This window comes from Phocoena sinus, chromosome 14, assembly GCF_008692025.1.
Source record: "Phocoena sinus isolate mPhoSin1 chromosome 14, mPhoSin1.pri, whole genome shotgun sequence".
Classification (NCBI taxonomy): domain Eukaryota; kingdom Metazoa; phylum Chordata; class Mammalia; order Artiodactyla; family Phocoenidae; genus Phocoena; species Phocoena sinus.
This window is the reverse complement of record NC_045776.1, coordinates 43,800,191-43,823,218: the sequence shown is the minus strand read 5'-3', so window position 1 is coordinate 43,823,218 and position 23,028 is coordinate 43,800,191. Positions and strand designations below refer to the sequence as shown.

General features: G+C 37.6%; 1 protein-coding gene across 5 annotated transcripts in view; it reads right to left on the bottom strand.

The window, feature by feature from the left end:
• Positions 1-3,860: 3,860 nt before the first annotated feature.
• LOC116739155 (desmocollin-2-like) overlaps positions 3,861-23,028 on the bottom strand; it is a 32,804-nt gene continuing 13,636 nt past the window's right edge. The window contains exons 8-17 of one of the 5 annotated variants that reach the window (XM_032603306.1): positions 18,945-19,079; positions 18,508-18,693; positions 16,605-16,855; positions 16,334-16,476; positions 11,397-11,624; positions 8,859-9,089; positions 8,356-8,480; positions 6,809-7,096; positions 6,208-6,251; positions 5,985-6,123 (exon numbers count right to left, since the gene is read on the bottom strand). In XM_032603306.1, the coding sequence (XP_032459197.1) occupies positions 6,225-6,251; positions 6,809-7,096; positions 8,356-8,480; positions 8,859-9,089; positions 11,397-11,624; positions 16,334-16,476; positions 16,605-16,855; positions 18,508-18,693; positions 18,945-19,079 (1,614 nt within the window). In that variant the 3' untranslated portion in view covers positions 5,985-6,123; positions 6,208-6,224. Of the gene's footprint in view, positions 6,124-6,207; positions 6,252-6,808; positions 7,497-8,355; positions 8,481-8,858; positions 9,090-11,396; positions 11,625-16,333; positions 16,477-16,604; positions 16,856-18,507; positions 18,694-18,944; positions 19,080-23,028 lie in introns of those variants that run through there. The other 4 variants (XM_032603304.1, XM_032603308.1, XM_032603305.1 and 1 more) reach the window with 4 other exon arrangements.

Sequence of the window (23,028 nt, the reverse complement as noted above, 5' to 3'; positions counted from 1 at the left end):
TCCTACTTTTTCATTAATACTGTATTTTGTCTTAATTAAATAGCCTTCCAAATAAAATAATTGCATGATATTCCATTATCATCATAACAATAGTAGCAATAGTTAACTTTATTAATTCATTGATGAGTCAAGCACTAAGATAGGATCCTTGGGACGTCCCTCGTGGTCCAGTGGTAAAGAATCCGCCTTCCAACGCAAGGGACACGGGTTCGAGCCCTGGTCCGGGAACTAAGATTCCACATGCCGCGGGGCAACTAAGCCCGCATGCCACAACTAGAGAGAAGCCCACGTGCCACAACGAAGAGTCCACACAGCAATGAAAAGATCCCGCATGCCTCAATGAAGACCCCGCGTGCTGCAACTAAGACCCGAGGCAACCAAAAACAAATAAATAAATTTTTTAAAAAGATAGGATCTTTACATGTATTACGTCATTTATTCCTATTTTGTCCCCATTTTATATGTAACAAATCTGATGCTCCCATGACTTACCAAGGTTCCTCAGTTAGTGATAACAAAGTTGCAATTTGGATTCATGTCTTTCAGACTTTTACAAAGTCAGTGCCCATGGTCACTACATCCGTTATCCTCATTTACGGTAACTTGTATCACAGTAATGTATTATAAATCATTTACTTTCCTATCATGGGACGTTTAGCTTATTTCCAATTATCCACATATTTCATACTACTGAGATAAACATCCTTGCATGTGTGTGGAATCTTTGCACCATTATCCTACCTTTTCAGGATAAATTCCTTTTACCTGATTTACTGGTAATTTTGCATCAGAATTCTGTAGGTTGACCCCGCCCCTCTCCTTTCAACGATGGCTTTCAGAACATCTCATTCCCTGTAGGTTCACCTCATGTCCTTGGTTCTTAGAAAATTTCCAATTGGCCCACTTCCCATGGGAACACTCCTTAAGCTGCAAGTCTTGACTCTTCCACCACGTCCCTTCCCTGTTTCATAAAACCCTCTGAAGCTCCTAGCCATGGTTACCCAGTGAGCACTGCCTGTCACCCTGCCTGACACGGCTTCCACATGACAGCATAGCACTGCCAAGTATCTGCCACTTCATGGACAGTCACCTCTTGCACCTGGTGCTGACCCTCCTTGCCCCATTTGTCTCTGGAGGTTTGACAACCTGGCTTGTTTTGGGAAGAGATGCAACATAATTTGCATGCATGTTATTGGTTAGCAGCATTTATGTGGCAAAATGAGCTCATTTTTTTTAGTGTTTACTGATTGTCTTCATCCCACGATTCTACCTTAAGACCATGCCTCCACTTCCCTTCCATGTGGTTGGCAGGAATCACGGAGCAGAGTTCATTCTGAAATGGTTAATCAACTGAAATTGTGGAATTTTACAAACTAGTGTGTTTCAACTCTTTGGTACATTTCTAGCATTTTGTGTAATGTATCTGATATGAAGAAGCAAACTTTAGATACTTCAGTTTCATAAACTTCCAAATAATCACCTAAATCCAGATACTAATCCCTATTCATGGTTATCAAACTTTAAAGGGTGTAAAAGTGACCTAGCAAACTTATTAAAAAGTGTGGCCTTCCATACTTCTTCCCAATAACCTGTCATCCCTGTGATTCTGATTCAAGGGATTTTTTTTTGGCCACTTTGCCTGTGGGATCTTATTTCCCTGACCAGGGATCAAACCTGCACCCCCTGCAGTGGGAGCACGAAGCCTTAACCTCTGGACCACCAGAGAAGTCCCAAAGGGATCTTTATTTTAACAAACACAATGGGTGATTCTGAGGTAGATGATCGGTGAACCACACTCTAAAAAATAGTGCAAGCAAATATTTCAGCAAGGTCACCCTACTATTTGTCTACTGTGAAAGAACCAGCATTTTGCTCCATCCTCCTTCCTGTATCCTAACATAAATAAAAGCAAACAGGCAACTAGCAGAAATTCCACAGTTCTAACCTCTTAGATCTGCGCAGGTTTCCTGTAGGGATGTAAGGGACAACTACACCATGCCTTGTCCTGTGCAAGAGTCGCTGATTCAGCTTGTTCCTTCTCATATGAGCACAAACAGTCTGTATTAGGAAGGCCTTACATGGCTGTAAATGGGAGCGCATTAAATGACTGTACGCAAAAAAATGAATGAATGAAATTGTGCTTAAAATTCTCAGAAAATTTGGCAATTTGGGGCAACGAATAGGATGTGCTATGCAGACAAGAAAGAGAAGCTAAGGCTTCTCAGCTTCAAGCCTAAGTAATAAGAAGGAGGACACTATTTATACAGGAAACTCAGGAAGGCCTGATTGGATGGGGCAACATGCTGTTTGTCTTTATGCATAATGAGTTAAAAGTACTAGCCTAACAGAGGTCTTGACCTAAAAGTAAATAATAGGATAATAGAGGTCTTAAAGAAGAACTGGATAAGAGCTGTAGCTCTACACAGATATCATGTAACCTCTTACAGCTTCATTATTCAAGGAGGTAAAAAAAAGGATGGTTCTAGGTACATAGAAGGAAAAGCATTTTGTCCTCAGGACGTTACTGCCTAAGGGGTCGACCAGGGCAAAATCTGGGGTCGAGATTTCAATCTTGAGCCCAGGAAAAGGCTGGAGGTAGAGACTAAAGGGAAAGCTTGTGGTCAAAGTCAGATTTTGCACTTAAAAAAAAGAAAAAGAAAGAAAAGGAACGAAGATAAAGCCCTGTCTTAAAACAGGGAATCCAATAAAGCAGAAAATGATTATACAGAGATCGCAAAAGCAGATTGCACTGAACTAACGGCAGATCCCTGTTGGCTTCCTCTGTTGAAGCAACGTTTTGTAGGGGAAATCTCTATGATTTTTGCCTCCTTTTTGCTTCCTGAGGCAATGTATGGCTTATTAGGAATTTTATCTGCTTTTCATTTAAGTCTTAAGACTGATCACACACTGATTTGTGGGCTATGGATATGATGTAGCTTCCTGACTACCAAGAATCAGAGACCTGGAAACTATTATTAGCCATGAAGTTCCCAAAGACCATCACAGGTAAAAAAACACTGATCGAGCTTCTGGGGAAAATGAACGGGAACATGATGGCAAGTTGTCAGCTGTAGAGAAGTGGATACAGGAGCTATGATTATTCCCAGCTATGGCATCCTCTGCCCCTATGATAATAGCAGCAGCTGACACATATATTGAGGGCTTAACCCAGTACCAAGTCTTTTCATGAATTAACTCATTTAACTGACAACAAAACTATGAAGTAGACTCCTCCAACCCCCTCAATAGGTGTCATACAAGTGAGGAAACTAGACTCAAAGCCTGAGTGACTTCTCAAAACCCACAGCTAATAAGGGTAGCGCTGGGAGTTTGCACCAAGGTAGTCTCTCTGGAGTTTTTGAGTTTTTGCATTTAGATTACCATGGTGACTGCCAAGAGTCTTAAACTCCCAGGCAAGCAACTGCTTGCCTCGGAGGCAAACCATTCTTTAGCAGAACAAGCTAGCAGAGCAGCTAAGGATGGGCTTGACAGGAGGAATCTTAGCACAAGTAATTTTCAAAGAGCTTTAGAATTAGTGCCCTTTTTAAGAAGCGGATGTTCCTCTTTCCAGCCAATTTGAATAGAGTAGTTTCACAGTATTTCAAACAAAGCAATCCTTTGCAGATACTTCAGCAATCTTTGCAATGTACGTTCTGAACCACTGGAAATATAAGACCCAGTCATCAGATGATCATTATGGAGAAACATATGCTCAATTGACAAACATTCAAAAATGAAAAACAAAAACAACCCCCCCCAAAACCCAACCTTTTCATTATCCTGTTTTCTTAATTGATTTCTGTTAATATGAAATGGGTTGTATATGTGACTTATTTAAAATTATTTGGTTTTATTAGGAGTGCCTTTTAGGTGGACCACTCTGACTTTCATGTTTAAAAACCATTTTTTATTCAAACGTCTTACAGCCACCCTAATAGAACCCTAGGAAAGGAGTTCTATTATTATTCCCCATTTTAGATGAAGAAAACCAGACACAGAGAAATTGTGCAACTTAACCAACATCCCATAGCATCACAGTCTTTAGAATAGTAAAATTAGATAAATGTAACAACGGACCAATTTCCTCTCCAAATCAAACTCTAAAATTCTAAAAAATGTAGAACAGGATTCTAAAAAAGAGACTCACTTCTCTAAGTAAGGAAAATACAATCCCATAAGCTCACATCAGACACATGATTAACAAACACCCTGATTTTTAAAAACTACTTGATTTACTTTATCATAACTAGTAATATACAAGAATTTTATATATAATTTATTAAAAATAACTTTGAGAAATAGTATTTTTGACTGAGTAGTGATGAAACTATTGAAAAGATAAAATGATTATTGAATAAATTACCCAGTGTTAATTTTTAAAAATAATTGTTATAAGCCAATCCTGTGAATTCAAAATAGGCATATTATTAACAATCCTAAATATCAGAAATACTTTAAAAATGTCCATATGGTTAGTACGGATAGAAAATTCATTGACTGAAATCAGCTGTGAAATGTAGCCTGGAATTTGGTTGGCTATTAAGTTTAATTTTGTCTTATTATTTCAAAATTTAAATAGTTTGAACCAGTTCGACATTTGTTAAAAAACTGTAATCTCAAAATATTAAAAAAAAAAAACTTTACAAACACATAGCTATAACTAGCCACCTCATCTACAAAGCTATAAAAGTTATTCCTAGAGATTTCACAATCCCTGTATTGCAAAGCTTATTGCAAAAAACATCACTATTATGCATTTATAAACTGTATCCTTGCAATAATGAACTGTAAATATACTATTTTATACTAAACTAATTTTAATTACACTATTCCTTTTGTTAACATAGAGTGTTGCATCAAATAAAAGCATGACATACTTCTACAGTTGAATGGCAAAAGTAAAGGGTCTTTGTTGAGATAATGAAGCAATCACCAAAATAGTTGAAACAAAAAAATCGACATTACATTGATTTTAAGAAAAGCCAAGAATACAGGTGCTTACATAAAACAGAAACACAGAATAAGTCACTTTATAAGCGAGGAAAAAAGAGGCGGCTTTTAAACATACTTAGATTCTCCAACCCAAATCGGAATTTTAAGAACAAAAAAGAAGAGAAAGAGAGAGATAGAGGGAAAAAGAGAGGGAGAGGGGGAAAGAGGGAAGAGAGAGGGTGAGAGGCAGACAGAAGGGGTGGTGGGGAGTGGCGGGGACCAAAGACCAAAACCTTGCAGGAGTAAAAAATACATTCTTCAGCATTTTTTTAATTTAAATTTTGCGGAGAAGGTGGGTAACAGAGGAAATGTAGATTCAGTGCCGGATTTCAGAGAATACAGCACAAAAACTAAAGTCCACCAAAGTGGAATTATAATAACAGTCAACGCTTAGTTGGGAATCTCCCTTTGCATTATGAAGCAAGGTCATGTTACAAGACTAAAACAATAGCAAGAATGCAGTGTATACACTTTAGAATGTTTAGGAGAACAGCAGTCTTCAAGCACCACACAAACAATTAATTTAGGTAACTGAAGATAATGTTAGAGCAAGACCTCTTCAATTTTCCATTCGGTTACACTCCAAGTAGTCTATGATATAGACTTGAGTTAATTACATATTATTGCACTATAAATTGGCTGCTGTCACTATACCCAAATGTAAACAATAATGCAGACTGTCTCAACTTGTCTATCTGCAGGTGTCCTTAGGTGGAAGACAAGTATTTAAAAACGATGGAAATATCAGGAAATTTGTGTAGTTGTTCACAGCATCCCTCTGTAAAAGCACATTTGGCTAAAGAGATCTCAACAAAATAAAGGGGAAAAGCCCCCAAAACAGCATCTTCTATTTTTAAAAAAATCCTGGCTTGTAATAATAATTTAAAAGAGACAACTAAAGCCACTGGCTTTTGTAGACTAAATAGAACACACTCATCTCTTCATGCATGCTTCTGCTAGTGTCCTAAATTTGGGTTCCAAATGATCCAAAAATTCAAGCCCATCTTCTTCTTGTCGTTCACTGCAACAACCCACAGAACCAGCCGCCGATCCTTTTCCTTCATAGTTATACGTCCGGACGTAGTCTTGTGCATGCGTATGACTGTTATCCTGATTACACAGCTGGACCTTCTGCCAAGAGGAAAAACACAGCATATTTTATTACTATTTTAAACACCGAAACTTACTAGCATAAAAGTAATTGCTTTGATTTACCTTTCATTGTTTAATTTTTAATCAGTGTGTCCTCTAATGGATTCCTACATATAAAAAACACCCATGATTGGTCTATATCATCAATCATACCATCAATTCACTACATAGCATGTTTCTAAAAGTCACACATGTGGCAGCAAGTATACAAGTGTTCGTTTTAAGTAATCACTGCTTTCTCTTTCAAGATTATGACTAATGTGAAATGCATCCCTTACACTGAACCTGAATGCATGTGGGCTCAGAGCTTTCCAGATAGGCATAGTGGCTGTGCAGGCTGGAATTGCCTTGGACCCCACTTTTGGCCTTTAAGACATGACTTGTCTGATGACAATGGCATCAGAGAAATGGCAACACAAAGTCATGAGAAAAAGAATTTGAATATCCTATGATTTCAGAAGCAATTAAAAAGCAAACAAAATATGAGGAAAAGTCAATATCCACTTAACATCTGATCATAACTAAATCAAAATTAAGAAAAATCAAATTTCTTATTAGTAGGTTAATCATTAATTGAAAATAAAGATCAGGCCACTAAACTGTAATCATTTCGAAAGTTGAAAAGGAAGCAAAATAGATTTCTAGGTCACTTAGGGAAACCCACTTCACCAAGGCGGGGCTGAGTGTAGGTGTACCAATCGGAGTACGCGTGTCTGCAGTTGTCTGCCTCTACTTGTCCTCCTCTGCAGGAATCCAGGGTGTGCTGTCCACCTCCCTTACACGATCCCAGGGTGTGATGATGCCCGGCCTCCTGGCAGGACTCAACGGTCTGCCCTCCTTTCACCATTTCAATGGTCTCCTGCCCTCCGTTTTTCACTCCGGATCCCAGGGTGCTGCAAATTCCCTGAGTGGAGCCTCCCATAGTATAGGTTGTGAAGCCGTTGGTGGAATACTGAAACAAAACAGTTGGCATTGGGGAAATACGGAGGAGAACAAAAAATGAGAAAAAGAGCAAATCATGCAGATAATGCTGTGACTTTTCATGCTATAAGTCCTGCCCTCCAGGACTTTTCATCCTGGAGGGCAGGAACCTCATCTGTCCTGGCAATCCCAAGTACCTAACTACCGTAACCCCAGTACTTCACGTAGCGTCCAATACAAGAAGCAAGCTATAGATGCCAAGCGGTCTGAGCCTTGAGACAAGTCAGAAAGCTTGATGTATACTCCTTCTTCAAAAACTTCTTAGACTACTGTACAACTTCATTTGTGAAATCCTTCCAGCATCTCACATCTCAAGATCAGGATTGTACACTATTGTCTCACATGGATTGACCCTTGATTCCTTCACCTGACTAGAACAGAAACAGAAATAATAATCAGTATTTTTATTTAGTGTCTGAGTTCCCTTCAACTGAAACAAAATCAGTAGAAATAAAAGTTGCTGTAAAAATCTTAGCAGCAATACTAAATCCGTGTGATCTAATTCAATACAAATAAATCAGCAGAGAAAATAAGAACACCAAAGCTCTGGCCACTAATTTTCCATGTTACGTTTCTGTAGGAAACTCTAAGTTTTATTTTTTCAAATACCTTCCTAGATGTCAACATCCTTTTGTTTTCTAAATCCTTCCTGCTCTAATCACCAATTATGCTTTTTGTAGGGAATTTACTTGTTCCTCAACCACATATTAGGCTGGAAAACAAAGCAGAAGCAGTGTAATCACCTGTTAGCATTACTGCTTCATATATTTGACTTCAGGCTCCGTTCTAACCTATCAGAGCCCGAAAGCCTCCATTAAAGTTCTTCCCACGATGATCAAAGCCTGTAGTCATTTTATTGCTGTTGCCAGAAAATAAATTAAAACTACATGCTGATGATCTGTGAATAACTAAATGAAACATGTTTACACACAACCAGCAGCTTCAACATATAAAAAAGACTGGGTCTAAAGTTGAAGCCATGACACCCTTGAAATAGAGAATAATAATGACATGCCGAAGGATTTTTACTATTAAGTGACACTATATGGCCGAATTGAAATGCCATATATCACCATAGGATCAATGTCATTTTATCTGTCCCCTGGGACTGATGACATTTTATATATTGTAAGTTACCTGATTTGAAAAGAACTTTGCCCAGAAAAGGTCATTATTGTTGGTTAGGCCAATTTATCGTCTGTATGTATTTTGAAAGGACAAACAATTTACCACTTTGTCATCGCCGGGAGCTTCAGTGTTTGATACAATGAGGTTCTGCTGGGCTAAATCATCGGGAAATACTTTTGGCTTTTTGGCTGCCCCAGTAGCCCCACAGACTAAGGTAAATAGGACACCTGGAGGATGAGAGAGATGTTCAGTTTATCGTAAAACAATGTTACGAATTTATGATGACAAATATGAAAACAACTTTCCAGAAAACATAAACAGTATTGCTTGTGTCAAAGTAGCATCCAGTAGAAAAGTCTGCCCTAACCAGATATGCCGCAAACAATGCTAAGTGCTGTATTTGTGTTGAATTTTATGTCTATGTTAATTAGGATAGCACTAAAATGATACCTAAATGCACTTTCAATAAATAAATTAAATATGTGTGTGTTAAATAGAAATGTAGCTATATACAAATGAGCAGCCATAGATAACAGTGCTGATCCTAAGAATGTGTCCTGAAAGTTATTTTAAAAGCTATCATTTGAATTCATGAAAGGACTTACAAAAAAGCAATGCTATGCCCAGCAACATTGCAAGGATGGCCCACTTTCCAAGTATCGGTCTTCCGCCAATCAGAGGTGAGCGAATGTTGCAGTCACTTTGGGTAACACAGTCACATAATATCACCTTTAACTGAGTGACAAGTGATTGGCCAAGCCTATCTGCAACTCTGACAGGTACTATATACTCTCCAAACTGGGGGTCATTCAGATAGGAAAGACGTGCTGCTGTATCTGAAAGGAAATAAAACCAAGCATTATAGAATGTCATGAGCATAAATAAGTAACTAGTGACAGAATATTCATATTTCCCTACAACTGGATATTCCTGATGGGAATGGCACAAGTGCTACACGATTGTAAGCGTGAATGGACGAAGTCTTTCTAATCATATAAAAGTTTGTCTACACTGCCTCTTTTTAGAAAGGTCTTTCATTTGGCTTTTGTAATAATATATTTTATCTGTGGATAAACAAATCCTTCCTATCACAAATAACAGACTTGTTTAGAGTCTGATTTTTATCACATCTTTAAAATTTTTAAATTTTTAAAATACCAGTCAGTGTATATTTTCTTTTATGCATGATTCATCAGAGAATTTCATAGACTAAAATTCTGGATGTTTCCCCTTATTTTGTTTTCTATACATTGTGCCAAACCTTGAACATATTTTCAAGGCATGAGTCATGCTGCTGGAACTTCTTCTCATGGTCCTACAAGACACTGGGACCAACTGTATTTTTTTTGGTTTCGATGTATGTTTTCTTAGGTCAACAGTAGAAAATATCCAGGTCAAAATCCTAGTCTTGGGAACGCCAAAAATATACTACCCTACATGTAGATGACACATGCCCATGGCCAAGAATAATCCTCCCCACTTAACTGGCTCAGTGTGACATTTTCATTATTTCATAATTTGAAGCTCTAAATATAAACTTGGATATTTGGGTAAAAAAAAAAAAATCACTGAATCAAGTCAATTTTAAGAGAAATTATGGTTAACCCAGTGAGTCTATGTATGTGTAAGAAATCATAATAAGACTAACAAAACCACAATTTATGATTCAAAACATGCCATGGTCTATTGCATTGACTATCTTGTTTACTTCCCCCAATAATCCCATTTTACACACACGAGTAAATTGATGCCCAAGAAGAATAAATAGCATGTCGAGACCTAAAGCCTCTTTAGGATACGTTCTTCTTAACTTGGCACTTCCCAGGCTTTTGGGCTCTTTCACAGCCCAGTAAAACTTTAAACTAACAAAGTTTTGACCAACATAATCCTGACGACGTTTCATTGTACTAAGTAGGAATATTTTTTAAAATTACCACCTCCTTTAACATTATGTAAAAAGAAATATTATGGCACCAAATAAGTAGAAAGGACATCTAAATATAAGGTTAGTTCTCAAGCACGCACACGTTAGAATGCTGTTACAACCACTGAAAATGTCAGTTCACAGGGCAACTTGTCATAATAGGAAGTCAAGGAATACTCATTGAAAGCATGGGAATGAAAACCTTTCAAGGGCACCCCCCCACTCAGCTTACAGTGGATCTTGAGTCGTGAAAGCTGGAGTGACATGACATCGTGATGCACAGGTACTGTAGTGCGGTCAGGAGACGCAGAATGTGCTGGAAAGTTAAGAGCTGACGTAGAGAATGAGGCAATGGTGGGACAAAGAGAGGTTCCCTTTGTCTTTGCCATTCTTGTCACCATAGATTCTAACATGGGTAAAGTCAGAAGTACAGACTGGTACCAAGTGGGGGAAGAATCCCACATAGAAAACAGTAGACAAGAAATGGTCAGAAGTCAATGCAGTGCAGAAAGAAGGGATCCTATGGTGGACACTGTGATGCATACCCAGATCCCCTGTAATCAGGGATGTATTGTCCCAGCTGCTTGGGAGGCTATCAGCACCATCAGTGACTGTGCCTTCCTGCCAAAGGTCACATCCCTGCGGGCAGCCCAACCCACTGATGAAGCAATGTAAAAGCACAGAACAGAATGGCCATTCTGAAGGGCCATTTAGTTCAGACTCCCCGTGAGTCAGCCGAGGCTGTCCTTTGGCCTGAGCTACAGCTTGATTTCTCTTTTTGCTAAATCCTGCTTCCCTTCCTTTCACACATATTAATGCCAAGGAAACTCCTTGATAAACATTCAGCCTGGAAAGACTGTCTCAGAGTCTGCTTCCTGGGTAGCATACCTGCAAGGGATGGGGATTCCCTTATGACTTAGGAGACCACTGTCATATGAAGACTCTGTGTAGGTGGGAGGTACACAAGTCAGGAAGTGGTTACATCAGACCTAGTTTCGGGTGGGGGGTGGAGTGCGAATGAGAATTCACCCAACACCAAAGGGAAACCCGGCACAGGACTGATCAGAGACCGGCACTTCCCACCACATCAACACTGAGAAACTCATGTTCTTTTGTTGGCGGTTACCATTCAGTGAATTATTCTTCTACTCCAACAAGAAAAAAATATTTTAGATATCCTGATGCTGAGAAGGACAAAGTAATGTTTAAAAACACATACCATTAATTTTTGTCAGTCTCCACATTCTAAGTACTCCTGAATCAGAAACACCTTCCAAACTGAAGTCAAAGGGTGGGCCGTGTATGGGTTCATCGGGATCTACGGCCACAATCTCCGCCGATGACATGACAGTTTTACAGATTATCACTGTCTTTTGAGGTATGAATGGGCCGTTATCATTCACGTCTTTAAGTATAATCCCTAGTGTCCCAGTACATGTTCTCTTACCTAGAAAATTGGATATGAAAATACAATTTTTTAATGTTTTGAGTTTTCACTGGGACATTACACATGGCAAAAAATTTATTACTTATTAGGCACTTGTACCATATAAATGAGAGTGACAAGCACAGTCCCAGGCTATGTCCTTAAGGTAAGTTAAGAGAAAGACATTATCAATTTCAAATGGGTTGTACAGAAAATAACTGCTGTTTAGATTTGTCATTCATTCACTAAAGAGCTGCAACAGACATGGGAACTTTTATGGAGGTGAGCTTTGACAGATTTTTAAAAAGAGGAAGGAAGAGGGGACCAACAAGGATATTTCTGGTATATTTAAAAGCACAAAGAGATTTAAGGAGGTGGGAAAGCACATACACACACCTATGTTCTGGACATAATGAAGGGGAAGGCACACTGGTGGGAGCTAACGCTGGAAAGAAGAACCAAGGGTCCTTGAAAGCCAACGTAGGGAGCTTGGAGTTTAATATGCATTTAGAAAACACTTAAGATTTGGGGGCAGGAAAAGTGAAAGACAGAAGGCATGTATTTGGGAGATTAGAACAAAACTAGTACACGGAAATGTTCAAAGCATGCAAGACTCCAGAAGTGGAAAAACACTTTCAAATCAGAATAATCACCCTGAGGTGTAGCCTAAGGAATTCATCTATCTACATATTCAATAAAAGCTTACTGAATAGCTACTTTGTACAGGGCACTGCAGTGGAAAATCTGGAGATTCAAAAATGAAGTGGTCATGGGTCCCGGCCACAAATTAGTAACACGGTTGTGAAGTCTGGAGTTGAACATAAATCCAGGACTTGTGTCTCTAAATCATTTATTCTTTCCGTTTAATAAGAAGGCCTTGAACATCAGGGGTGGAGAAGAGGATGACAAAAACCTGTGCCACCCGCGATCTGGGGCTATGCCTTATACGAAGCAGCCCACGTAGGAAAGCAGGAAGACCAGGCACTGGCGTGCAGTCACAGCCTCCACCCAGCAAAAGAACCTGTGATATTCCCAGGGTCATCATGGGACAGGAGCCATAGCCCACCAAGTTAAGAAGGGGTTCTGAAATGTGGGCCACAGAAAAGAATATGGTGGAAGCAACTACAAGACCACTATGAGGTAAAATGGAAGAAAGAAAAGAGTCAAAAGCAGAGGCAAACCAATACCTCCCATTTAATGTAAGCTTGCAGATTAAAATGCCTGAATGAGCAAGATTAATGCTTAAAGGAAAACCAACAAAATCAACAATCAGAAGATTAATTCACTCTATGCAAGATATCTTCGAAACACGTATATTTGCTATCTTCAAAAGCATAAAGAAGGTTAACTGTTTAAATAAGCATGAAAATGACACTGAAATTCCAGTAGAAATAAACATTCATCTAACAGGGACTCTAGAAAAAAAGGATAAATAGAACGGTAGGGAAGTAATACTCAAAGAAATACTTGCTGAGAATATCGCAGAATTAAAGAAAAAAAATGGATCTTCTAAAATATATTCTGACTGTAGTGCTGGGTAAATAAAAATAAATTCTCAGCATAAGACTGAATTAAAACTATATATAGAACACAACCTAGGGAACTATAAAAGTTATCTGGATGTATTACCTATAAAGAGACAATAATTAAACAGACAGTAGAATATGCATGAGCAACAAGTAATGCCAAAAGATGATGGAGAAAAAAAAAAAAAAAAAAGATGATGGAGTACCACTTGCAGGGTACTGAGGGAAAGAAGGGGTTAACTCAAAATTCTAAACCAAGTCAAATGATCAAATCAAGCATGAGAACAATATTAAAATATTTTTCAGAACAATAAAACTGACAGGGTTTATCACCCACAATGCACCATTGAAGGAACTAGTAAAGGATATAGTTCAGCAGGAAGAAAAGGGAACTAGGAGAGAAGAAATGAGATACAAGAAACAATGCAACTATCTCTCACTTTGGATAACTTTTATTTATTTATTTATTTTGCGGTACGCGGGCTTCTCACTGTTATGGCCTCTCCCGTTGAGGAGCACAGGCTCCGGACGCGCAGGCTCAGTGGCCATGGCTCACGGGCCTAACCGCTCCGCGGCATGTGGGATCTTCCCAGACCGGGGCATGAGCCCATGTCCCCTGCATCGGCAGGCGGACTCTCAAGCACTGCACCACCAGGGAAGCCCTGGACAACTTTTAAAGAAAAGACAGAGACACAAAGGAAGCAGGGAGACATGTATACATGTATTTTATCCATCTGAGAAACTTTTCTATTAGGACACAATAATCTCGTCTCTCAAATTCTCGCGTTCTTATGCCATGTGGTATTTTCTTGCTCTCTCTGAAAATTGGGATTGCAAGATGTCTTGACCATTTCTTTCCATTTGAGGCCACACATGGAGTTGAAAACACATGTCTTACTGATTAAATCTGGTTAATTATAAAGTCTTTAAAAATTGACCTCGGGACTTCCCTGGTGGCACAGTGGTTAAGAATCCACCTGCCAACGCAGGGAACACGGGTTCGATCCCTGGTCTGGGAAGATCCCACATGCTGCGCAGCAACTAAGCCTGTGCGCCACAACTACTGAGCCTGTGCCCTAGAGCCCGCGCGCCTAGAGCCCGCTCTCTGCAACAAAGACAAGCCACTGCAATGAGAAGCCCGCGCACCACAACAAAGAGTAGCCCCCACCCGCCGCAACTAGAGAAAGCCCGCGCGCAGCAACGGAGGCCCAACGCAGCCAAAAATAAATTAATTAATTTAAAAAAATTGACCTCTACAGTGTTTGCTGTGCTACCACGGTGCTAAATGCTTGAATTTCCCTTCCATGAAATACTTAGAGTTGTTCAATAAACTCCATTGTTTTTGCACATTGTGATGAGTAGTGGACAATATTTCAACCAAAGATTTTAGACATCTAACTCAGTGTTTCACAGCTCTGCTTTTCATCTGTTAATAAATAATATTCTTTTATTCACTGGAACGTATGCATGCAATGCTCACCTTCTAATATTAATATAATTCTATACGGGTAAATATCAATTCCTAAAATGAAGTCTTGGAAGGTGAGTCACCTATGGGTCCATGATTTATGTGCATGGCACTCTTCTGATAAATGTTTTTTAAAAGTTTGAAAGCACACTCCTCCTCCCCAAAGTCAGAATCTTACAACAAAAGTAGAAACCTAAAACTCAGCTATACAGAGGAAACACCTGGGCGAATCTGCCAACTGAGGTTAGATTGAGAAGAGAAGAGAAATGGAACTTAAAGCTTAAGAAAGAGCTCTGTTTAGAAGAGGAGAAGGAAGTAAAGCTAGAATGCATGTAGATAAGAGAGAAATGTGTGGAAAAGTTGAGACATAGAATCCTTGAGGGAGAGTTTTAAAAAGAGGAAACAAGCGCTGTAGGACAGTAGGAGAGGGAGTGAGCACAGGCTCTGAGGTCAGTGCTCACAGGAGAGAACATTTCTCGTACGGAAGCAGCAGCTGGGAGGGCTCAGAGGGAATGAGCCAGGATAGATTTTTAAAAAGGTAAAAGACAAAAACAAATAAAAAGCATACTTTAGTATGATCTCAGTTCAGAAAATAAAAAGATGTGCAGTTATTTATCCCCTACCAGCTTCAAAAGAAATTAATGGAAAAGGCCCTGTTACACATTTATTCTCGACCACAATGATGATTAACCGTGCCTCTCTTCTAAATGCCATAAAAACATTTGTTCAACAGAGGAAAATGTAGAATAAAATTACATCCAAAATCTCTCATTCCAGACAGTAATTTTTATCTCATTGATAAAAACGATTTGCCAAGTGCAATTAAAAATGTAAAAATAATGGATTTGATTTTCATATTATTTCTCTTCTTTTCACTTGCTTTGACCAAAAAGCATGTTTTGACAAAGGGACAAAGGAAGTTGAGGCCTTAAAGGGCAGTCTTTAATTGGTTGAAGTTAAATTAACAATGATTACAACTTTACCAATTCAATCAATGGATATGAGCCATTTCTCTTTAATATAGAAAAAGTTGAAATATCTAAAACATCTTCCAAAATCACTTCTAAATTCTAATTTTGCAAGCTATAGTATAATAGTTTACTGTAGTTAACATATTTATTTTACAGAGGCAAAAAGTTCAAATGTATATTACGGTAAAATTATATTTTATGCAGTAAAAGGATCTCATTCCTAATCATTGTGCTCACATTCCAATTTTACAGGGCTCATAGAAAATGATTTTCCATTTTATGTGATTTTGTGGATTCAGAGAATTTTTCTAATTTTATAATATCAGAATACTAACCCCAAGTTTCCTGTAGAAAGATATAACTTTTTGAGTACTGACCTATGAGGCAGTAAGTATGTTCTCTCTGTAATAAATTTTCCTGTCAAAGTGAATATTTTAAGAGATATGACTAAATAAATTGAAGCTAATTTTTCTAAAGTAATTTTCTCAATTTTTAATGATTATTTAATTTTAATAAATTATAGTCTCAAGTATTTTCTATGACTAAATTATTTTATACCATAATTACATACAAAACTGAGGGTACTGTTAGAAAGCAGACATGAGTTAATAAATTATAGCAAACCTCTCAATTGCTCTATTTGTCATCTGGGGTGAAATAAATTTTGAGAATGTATGCAGCTGACTTAAAAATGTATGTTGTTTAAAAACTGAGGATGTCTGTAGTTGGGGGTGTATACAGCTGGCTTAAACACAAAGTTCTTACCTTTGTCTGAGGCAAGGATTGTAATATTATATATACCATTTCTGATGGTCTTTGCCTCTCTATCCAGGCTTCTTAAAATTGTGATTGATCCTGAGTTTTCATCAACACTGACCCATCCTTCTGGATCACTTAATTTCTCATAACTGTAAGTAACGATGAATTAAAATAGCAAAATGGATCATAAGCCAAATTACAATACTGGTATCAAAATAAGTTATACATTTTAAAAACATGGTAAATTTGAAATCAACTAAAATAGAATTACAAGTACCTTATGCCACTGCTACTATTTGTTTCCGGGTCATGTGCTTTATATCCAATGACCTTTGTGCTCACTGGTGCATTTTCTTTAATATGAACAATTTGCACTGCAGGGCGACACTCAGGGCCTTCATCCTGATTTTGTACATTAACAGTGACTGTCGCCATGCTCCCGGTTGATCTCGAACTAGCAAAATTTGGAGCTTCATTAACTACACTGATTTGTAGGGTCATCTCTTGTTTTTCTTCATAATTCAGTGGCTACAAAAGCAAGCGTGTTGGAAATCAGATCAAGAAATAGTACTTGGCAATGTGAACTAGTGTGTAACTAGTTAGCTGTGGAAATATGTAAGTGCTGTGTCGGGAACAGTCATGAAAATATTAAACATATACCCACAAATATGATGGTGGTGGAAGGAGGGAAATCCTTCAACTGATTGAGCATTTGGGTGGAACCAGCAAAAAAAAAAAAAAAAAAAAAATTCCTCAACTGCAAATTTAACACAAGTAATATTATAGGTCCCGATGGCGATTTCAGATAGTATTTAATGAAATATTATTTGAAATATTACTTTAGGGACTCCATACCCTAATCAACAGTAATTTACTAGTCCATTAATTTTGGAACCACTTTTCCTACCCTTCTGAGATGAGTACAATTATTCCTACTTGGTTTGGGGTAGAAAATGTGGGTCAAATTTTATGAACTGTATTCAAGATAAGAGACAAGAGGGGCTTCCCTGGTGGCGCAGTGGTTGAGAGTCCGCCTGCGGAGGCAGGGGACACGGGTTCGTGCCCCGGTCCGGGAAGATCCCACATGCCGCGGAGCGGCTGGGCCCGTGAGCCATGGCCGCTGAGCCTGCGCGTCCGGAGCCTGTGCTCCGCAACGGGAGAGGCCACAACAGTGAGAGGCCCGCGTACCGCAAAAAAAAAAAAAAAAAAAAAGATAAGAGACAAGAAAATAGAAAGCTTATGGGCTTTACACTTTCCTTTTTAATCTCTTTTATCCTAGTTACTCTCTAAAACATGGGTAGTACCAAGTTTAATGGAAGGTTTTCATTTTATTTTGCCTGATATCTGAAGAAAGAGATAAGATTTAAGGGACAATCCCTTTGCTGTTTTGAAACAGAAATTAACCCACAAACTGCAGCTAATTTTCATCATTGTAAGAAAAAAAGAATTCATCATGTTTGATCCATTCTCCTTGTGAATATGTACAGGAGGGAAGCTACAGAGACCCAGGATAGAATCATGTTTTAGTTAGAGGCAGAAGAAATAGGCCCATGGTTTTGTCCAAAGCCAGAGCTCAGATCACTTTATGGGTTAACTCTGCCTCCTGAATTCGCAGTGATGTCTTCTGAGATAACTGTAGAATATCATTAGAAAGAGGTTTTAGAAGTATTTACATCTTCAAATGGGTGAGGATTCCCATTTTGAACCAGGAAGCTAAGAATGTAATGTACACTGGATACAGATGAACAGATCTATAAACAGCTTCCCTATGGGTCTGACGAGGAATAACTCATCATCCGGGAAATTCAGTAATTAAGTAGAGGCTCCTGGACACAGCTATAGATAGAATGGACTAGGAAAGTTTGGCAGTGTCCCACTGGTGTCAAAGCTGTGCTAGTTTTTTAATTGTTAAGAGATACTGGTTACAAAGTGGGTACTATATCGTATTAATTGAACATGCATATATAATCATTTTAAACTAGCATGCCTTTATAAAAAAAATGTTCTCCAAAATTTGTATATTCATCCCACTATATATATGAAAAACATAGTGTTTACATTTACCTAAATATCTATTTTATTCCTACATTTACCATAATTCCTTTCTTTTCATTAAACTCTAGTATGCTAATCTGTGACATTATAAGCTACAAATAACTAATTTCCTAAGTTATTCTTACCTTAACCACATACAGAACTCCTTCATTGGTTTTGGGATCTGTTACAATTTTAAAATTTCCATTTTTATTGCCCTTTAAAATGGTATAATTAGCTCTCCAATTAGCAGTATTAATTAAATCCTTATCCGTAACGGCAACACGTAAGATTTCCACATCAATTGTATTTTCCTCCACTGATATCTCATACTAAAACAATAAAAAACAACAAAAAAAAGTTTAATTAGTAAGTCTCACAAAAATAAAAGACCAGGTAAAGTCAGCCCAGTTCTTCTAATTTCTAAAGTACTGTGTTAACATGACTTTAAACCCCAAGTCCAAACTACTGACACGTGGCTGGGAATACTTCATTTGAAATCATGGGGCGTGGGTGGAGGTGCACATATGTAGCAACTAACACTACATTGTACATTTTTCTTTTATTAATATCACACACTTACAGATAAACGGTTGAATGTTGGCAAGTTGTCATTCACATCTCCAATATTAATGATGCAAGTTGCAGTTGTCTGCAAACCAAAATATTGACCATCCATGTCTTGTACTTTTATTTTCAATTGGTATTTATCAGTTACCTGAAAAGTAAGTATTAATTACTGAGTGAAAGCAACATTGTAAATGAAATCTTAATATACACTCTATAATTTCCCTTGCATTCAAAATTTAAGAGGTACACTATTAGATTTCATAGTTTTCATGTACTGGCAGAAGAACAATTTCCTCACACTAGTAATTTTCAATTAATTTACAAAAATAGAGTAGTTTCTCAAATTGAAAATGCTACTCATGGAAGTAACTGGTTTTAGCATTACTTAACAGAAAGAGAAGATATAGTCATAGTACATTTTAAATTGCCTAGTAATTAATCAAAATCTTTATCTCCTATGCAAAATACATTCTTATATTCAAAAATACACAACAGTTACACTATACCAGTCTCGTAATGAAGCAATAAAGGTATCCTCCTGTAAAAAAAGGTGGATTTTAAATATTTACTTTACATTTACTAAAAGATCATTAAATTAGCATGAAAACAAAGTTCTGGAGCTATGTAATTTTTTCTTCTTCATGGAAAATAGATTCTGGTTCTTAAGGGTTTTCCGTTCTTCAGAGATTACAGAAGGCTCATCACTGGTTTTAAAAATTGTGTATCTCCGGGCTTCCCTGGTGGCGCAGTGGTTGAGAGTCCGCCTGCCGATGCAGGGGACACGGGTTCGTGCCCCAGTCCGGGAAGATCTCACACGCCGCGGAGCGGCTGGGCCCGTGAGCCATGGCCGCTAAGCCTGCGCGTCCGGAGCCTGTGCTCCGCGGCGGGAGAGGTCACAACAGTGAGAGGCCTGCGTACCGCAAAAAAAAAAAAAAAGTGTATCTCCTAATAATGGTTTCATTTGTCACAAGTGTTGAGATATGGAAGGATTAACAACAACACTAATAATAATGTCTCTGGACTGAACATTAGGAGGCTTGGGTTCTACTTCCAAGTTCAAAAATAACAAATGTACTCTTGGGCAGTTGGAAACGTATTTTTCCCTAGCTTTCCTCTTCTATAAAATTCTAACACCACCTTCCTTTATAATTCACCTCTTTTCATAAGACTAAATTATATGTAAAAAACTATCCTAACTGTCCACCTAGAATATTCACCCTTCTCTTAAAAAGCTACCTTCTTTGGGCTTCCCTGATGGCACAGTGGTTAAGAATCCACCTGCCAATGCAAGGGACACGGGTTCGAGCCCTTGTCCGGGAAGATCTCACATGCCGCGGAGCAACTAAGCCCGTGCGCCACAGCTACTGAGCCTGCGCTCTAGAGCCCGCGAGCCACAACTACTGAGCCTGCGTGCCACAACTACTGAAGCCCACGTGCCTAGAGCCCATGCTCCGCAACGAAAGAAGCCACTGCAATGAGAAGCCCGCGCACCGCAACGGAGTAGCTCCCACTTACCGCAACTAGAGAAAGCCCTCGTGCAGCTATGAAGACCCAAAGCAGCCAAAAATAAAATTAATTAATTAATTATTTTAAAAAAGCCACCTTCTTCCCTTTAGACCTCTTAAACTTTCTAGCCCTCATGTATTACCTAAAATAAAACTAATATTTCTCTCGATCACTATGCTTTTTACAAACCCAATTTTTCCCAATTTACTCTTCTCTCATAATCAGTCACATGAGAGTTAAAACTTCATGGCCTTATTTCATTAAAAAAATTTTAAAAGCTCATACTAGTATTACTTATGGGAGGGAATATGTATTCTGTTTGTAATAAACTATGATTTATTGGGAATGATCAACTGGCTGATAAAACAAAGAAAGGAATCAAGTTTGGGACCTAAATATTAACTTGTGATATCTTCAGATGGAAGAAAAATTCTGATGTTTAAAGAGCTTAAAGGGCTGAAGGCCAACAATAAAAAAAATTGGAAACCTGGGATCAGAAAGTGAGTCCAGAGCTCTCTTGGGTAAAAGCACTCCAAGACTCCTTCATTAGTCAAATGTTTTCAACTGATTTATCAGAAGGATCTATTCAAGGCTTGATGATAAAAGAGAATTTGGTCTATAATCTGCTCTTTCTGAGCACATAAATTCCATGAAGAATCTGTATAATTTGTACAGCTGTGACAGCAATTGAATGAATTGGCATTGCAAATGAAATTGCATACTTCACTGGCACGTACTCATGGTAAAAATAAATTATAAATTATAAAATTGAATTAAAATTAAAAATTTACCTAGGAATGTCCTTGTAAATGCAGTAAAAATGATTAATTTTAATAAATTTTATTAGATTTCAACCCATAGTCTATCTAAAGAAATGGGAGGTATATATAAAGCACTTCTGCATAACATAGTATGATGTTCTTTTCATGGAAAAGTACTTGTGTGATTGATTTATAAGCTGAACTAGCTATCGGGGTTTTTTTTCATAGAATAGCATTTTTACATGAAAGATACCTATGGTTATTCAGACTGGTATATTTGGAAGACATTTTGTCATAGGTAAGGTGAATATGTCATTTCAAGGAAAACAGCTATTTGTTGTCAATGGTCAATTGGAGTTTTCAAGCCAAAATGAGGATTCTGGAAAACTTTTATGAACCATCGTGATATTAATGGAGATGAGGAGGTGATTTTTTCCAATATTGCTTAATTAGATGTGTCAATATTTGGAGGATCTACATAACTCAGTGAGTCAATATTTCCTATATGACTAATGCACGATGTTACAAAATCACACATGGTAAACTATGCACTCATAGCAGAAGAAAGACCAATGTATTTTGATGTAACAAGGTAAAAAAGTTCATGGACAAGGCTTCTTCAGAGTGCACATTGCAAAACACATTTATGACACTACCACTTGTCAAGATTTGGTGTATCAAAGAAGACTCTCCACAATGATCTGAAATTACTGTTAACATACTCTTTTCTAACTTCATATCATGTTGGATTTTCTTTGCATACTTCGACTAAAACTATATAACAGACTGAATGCAGGAGATGTGAGAATCCATTGGTCTTATACTAAGTCAGGTATTGAAGAGATTTAGAAAATGCATAATAATGCCACTCTTCTCACTAAATTACTTATTGTTTTAGAAATGTAATCATTTCTTATAAAAATATTATTTACATTAACATGTAATATATTATTTTAATTGGGTAAATAAATACATAGTTTAAACTTTTATAGTTTTAAACACTTACAGATTAAATAGTGATAAATATAAGCCACATAAACAAAAGATCTTTGGAATTTCCAATAATATTTAAGACTGTAAAGGGGTCCTGAGACCAGAAAAGTTGCAGACCACTTCTCTAATCCATGCGAGACGGAGAGGAAATGAATCGCTATGAGTTTTAGGAATCAAAGAAAAACGTGACAAACACATATTACTATATTTTAATATTAAGGATTATAAACGTAGGAAGTAGGCCAGAATAAAGGTTTGGTGGAGGAGGTAATAGTTTAATAACAAAATGAACAATTACTAAACTGGGGTAGTTGCAGTAGAAATGGACAGAATGTGAATGTTACGATCACTTTGGAGTCAATATCAAATGCTTTGGAAAGTAATTTGATCTACAAGAGGAGACATCAAATACAATTTTGAGAACATGAATCCAAGGTGACATTAGAAAAAATGTGTAAAGGAAAAGAAGGTACTAATGGCATTTTAACTAGAGAACATGGGAAGGAGAGCATGTTTAGAAGGAAAGAAGAATTCATTTCTAGATGTACTGAATCTTCGGTACCTGTGAAATGTTCAAATAAGGATTTCTAGCAGTCAACTGAAAATGTTAAACCAGAGATCAGAGACAGATAAACTTTTCATTTAATCTATGTAAGGGGAAAGAGTATAGATGAGATTGTTGATGAAGAAATGACACAGATAGAAAAAGAAGCATCGTTATCTGTAGATAAGAAAATTCTGAAAGTTTTACTTTTCATATATGACATTTCTTGTTTTTTACAACTATAAATATGTTTATATTAGGAAATTTGATTTTATAAAACATACAATTCAGGA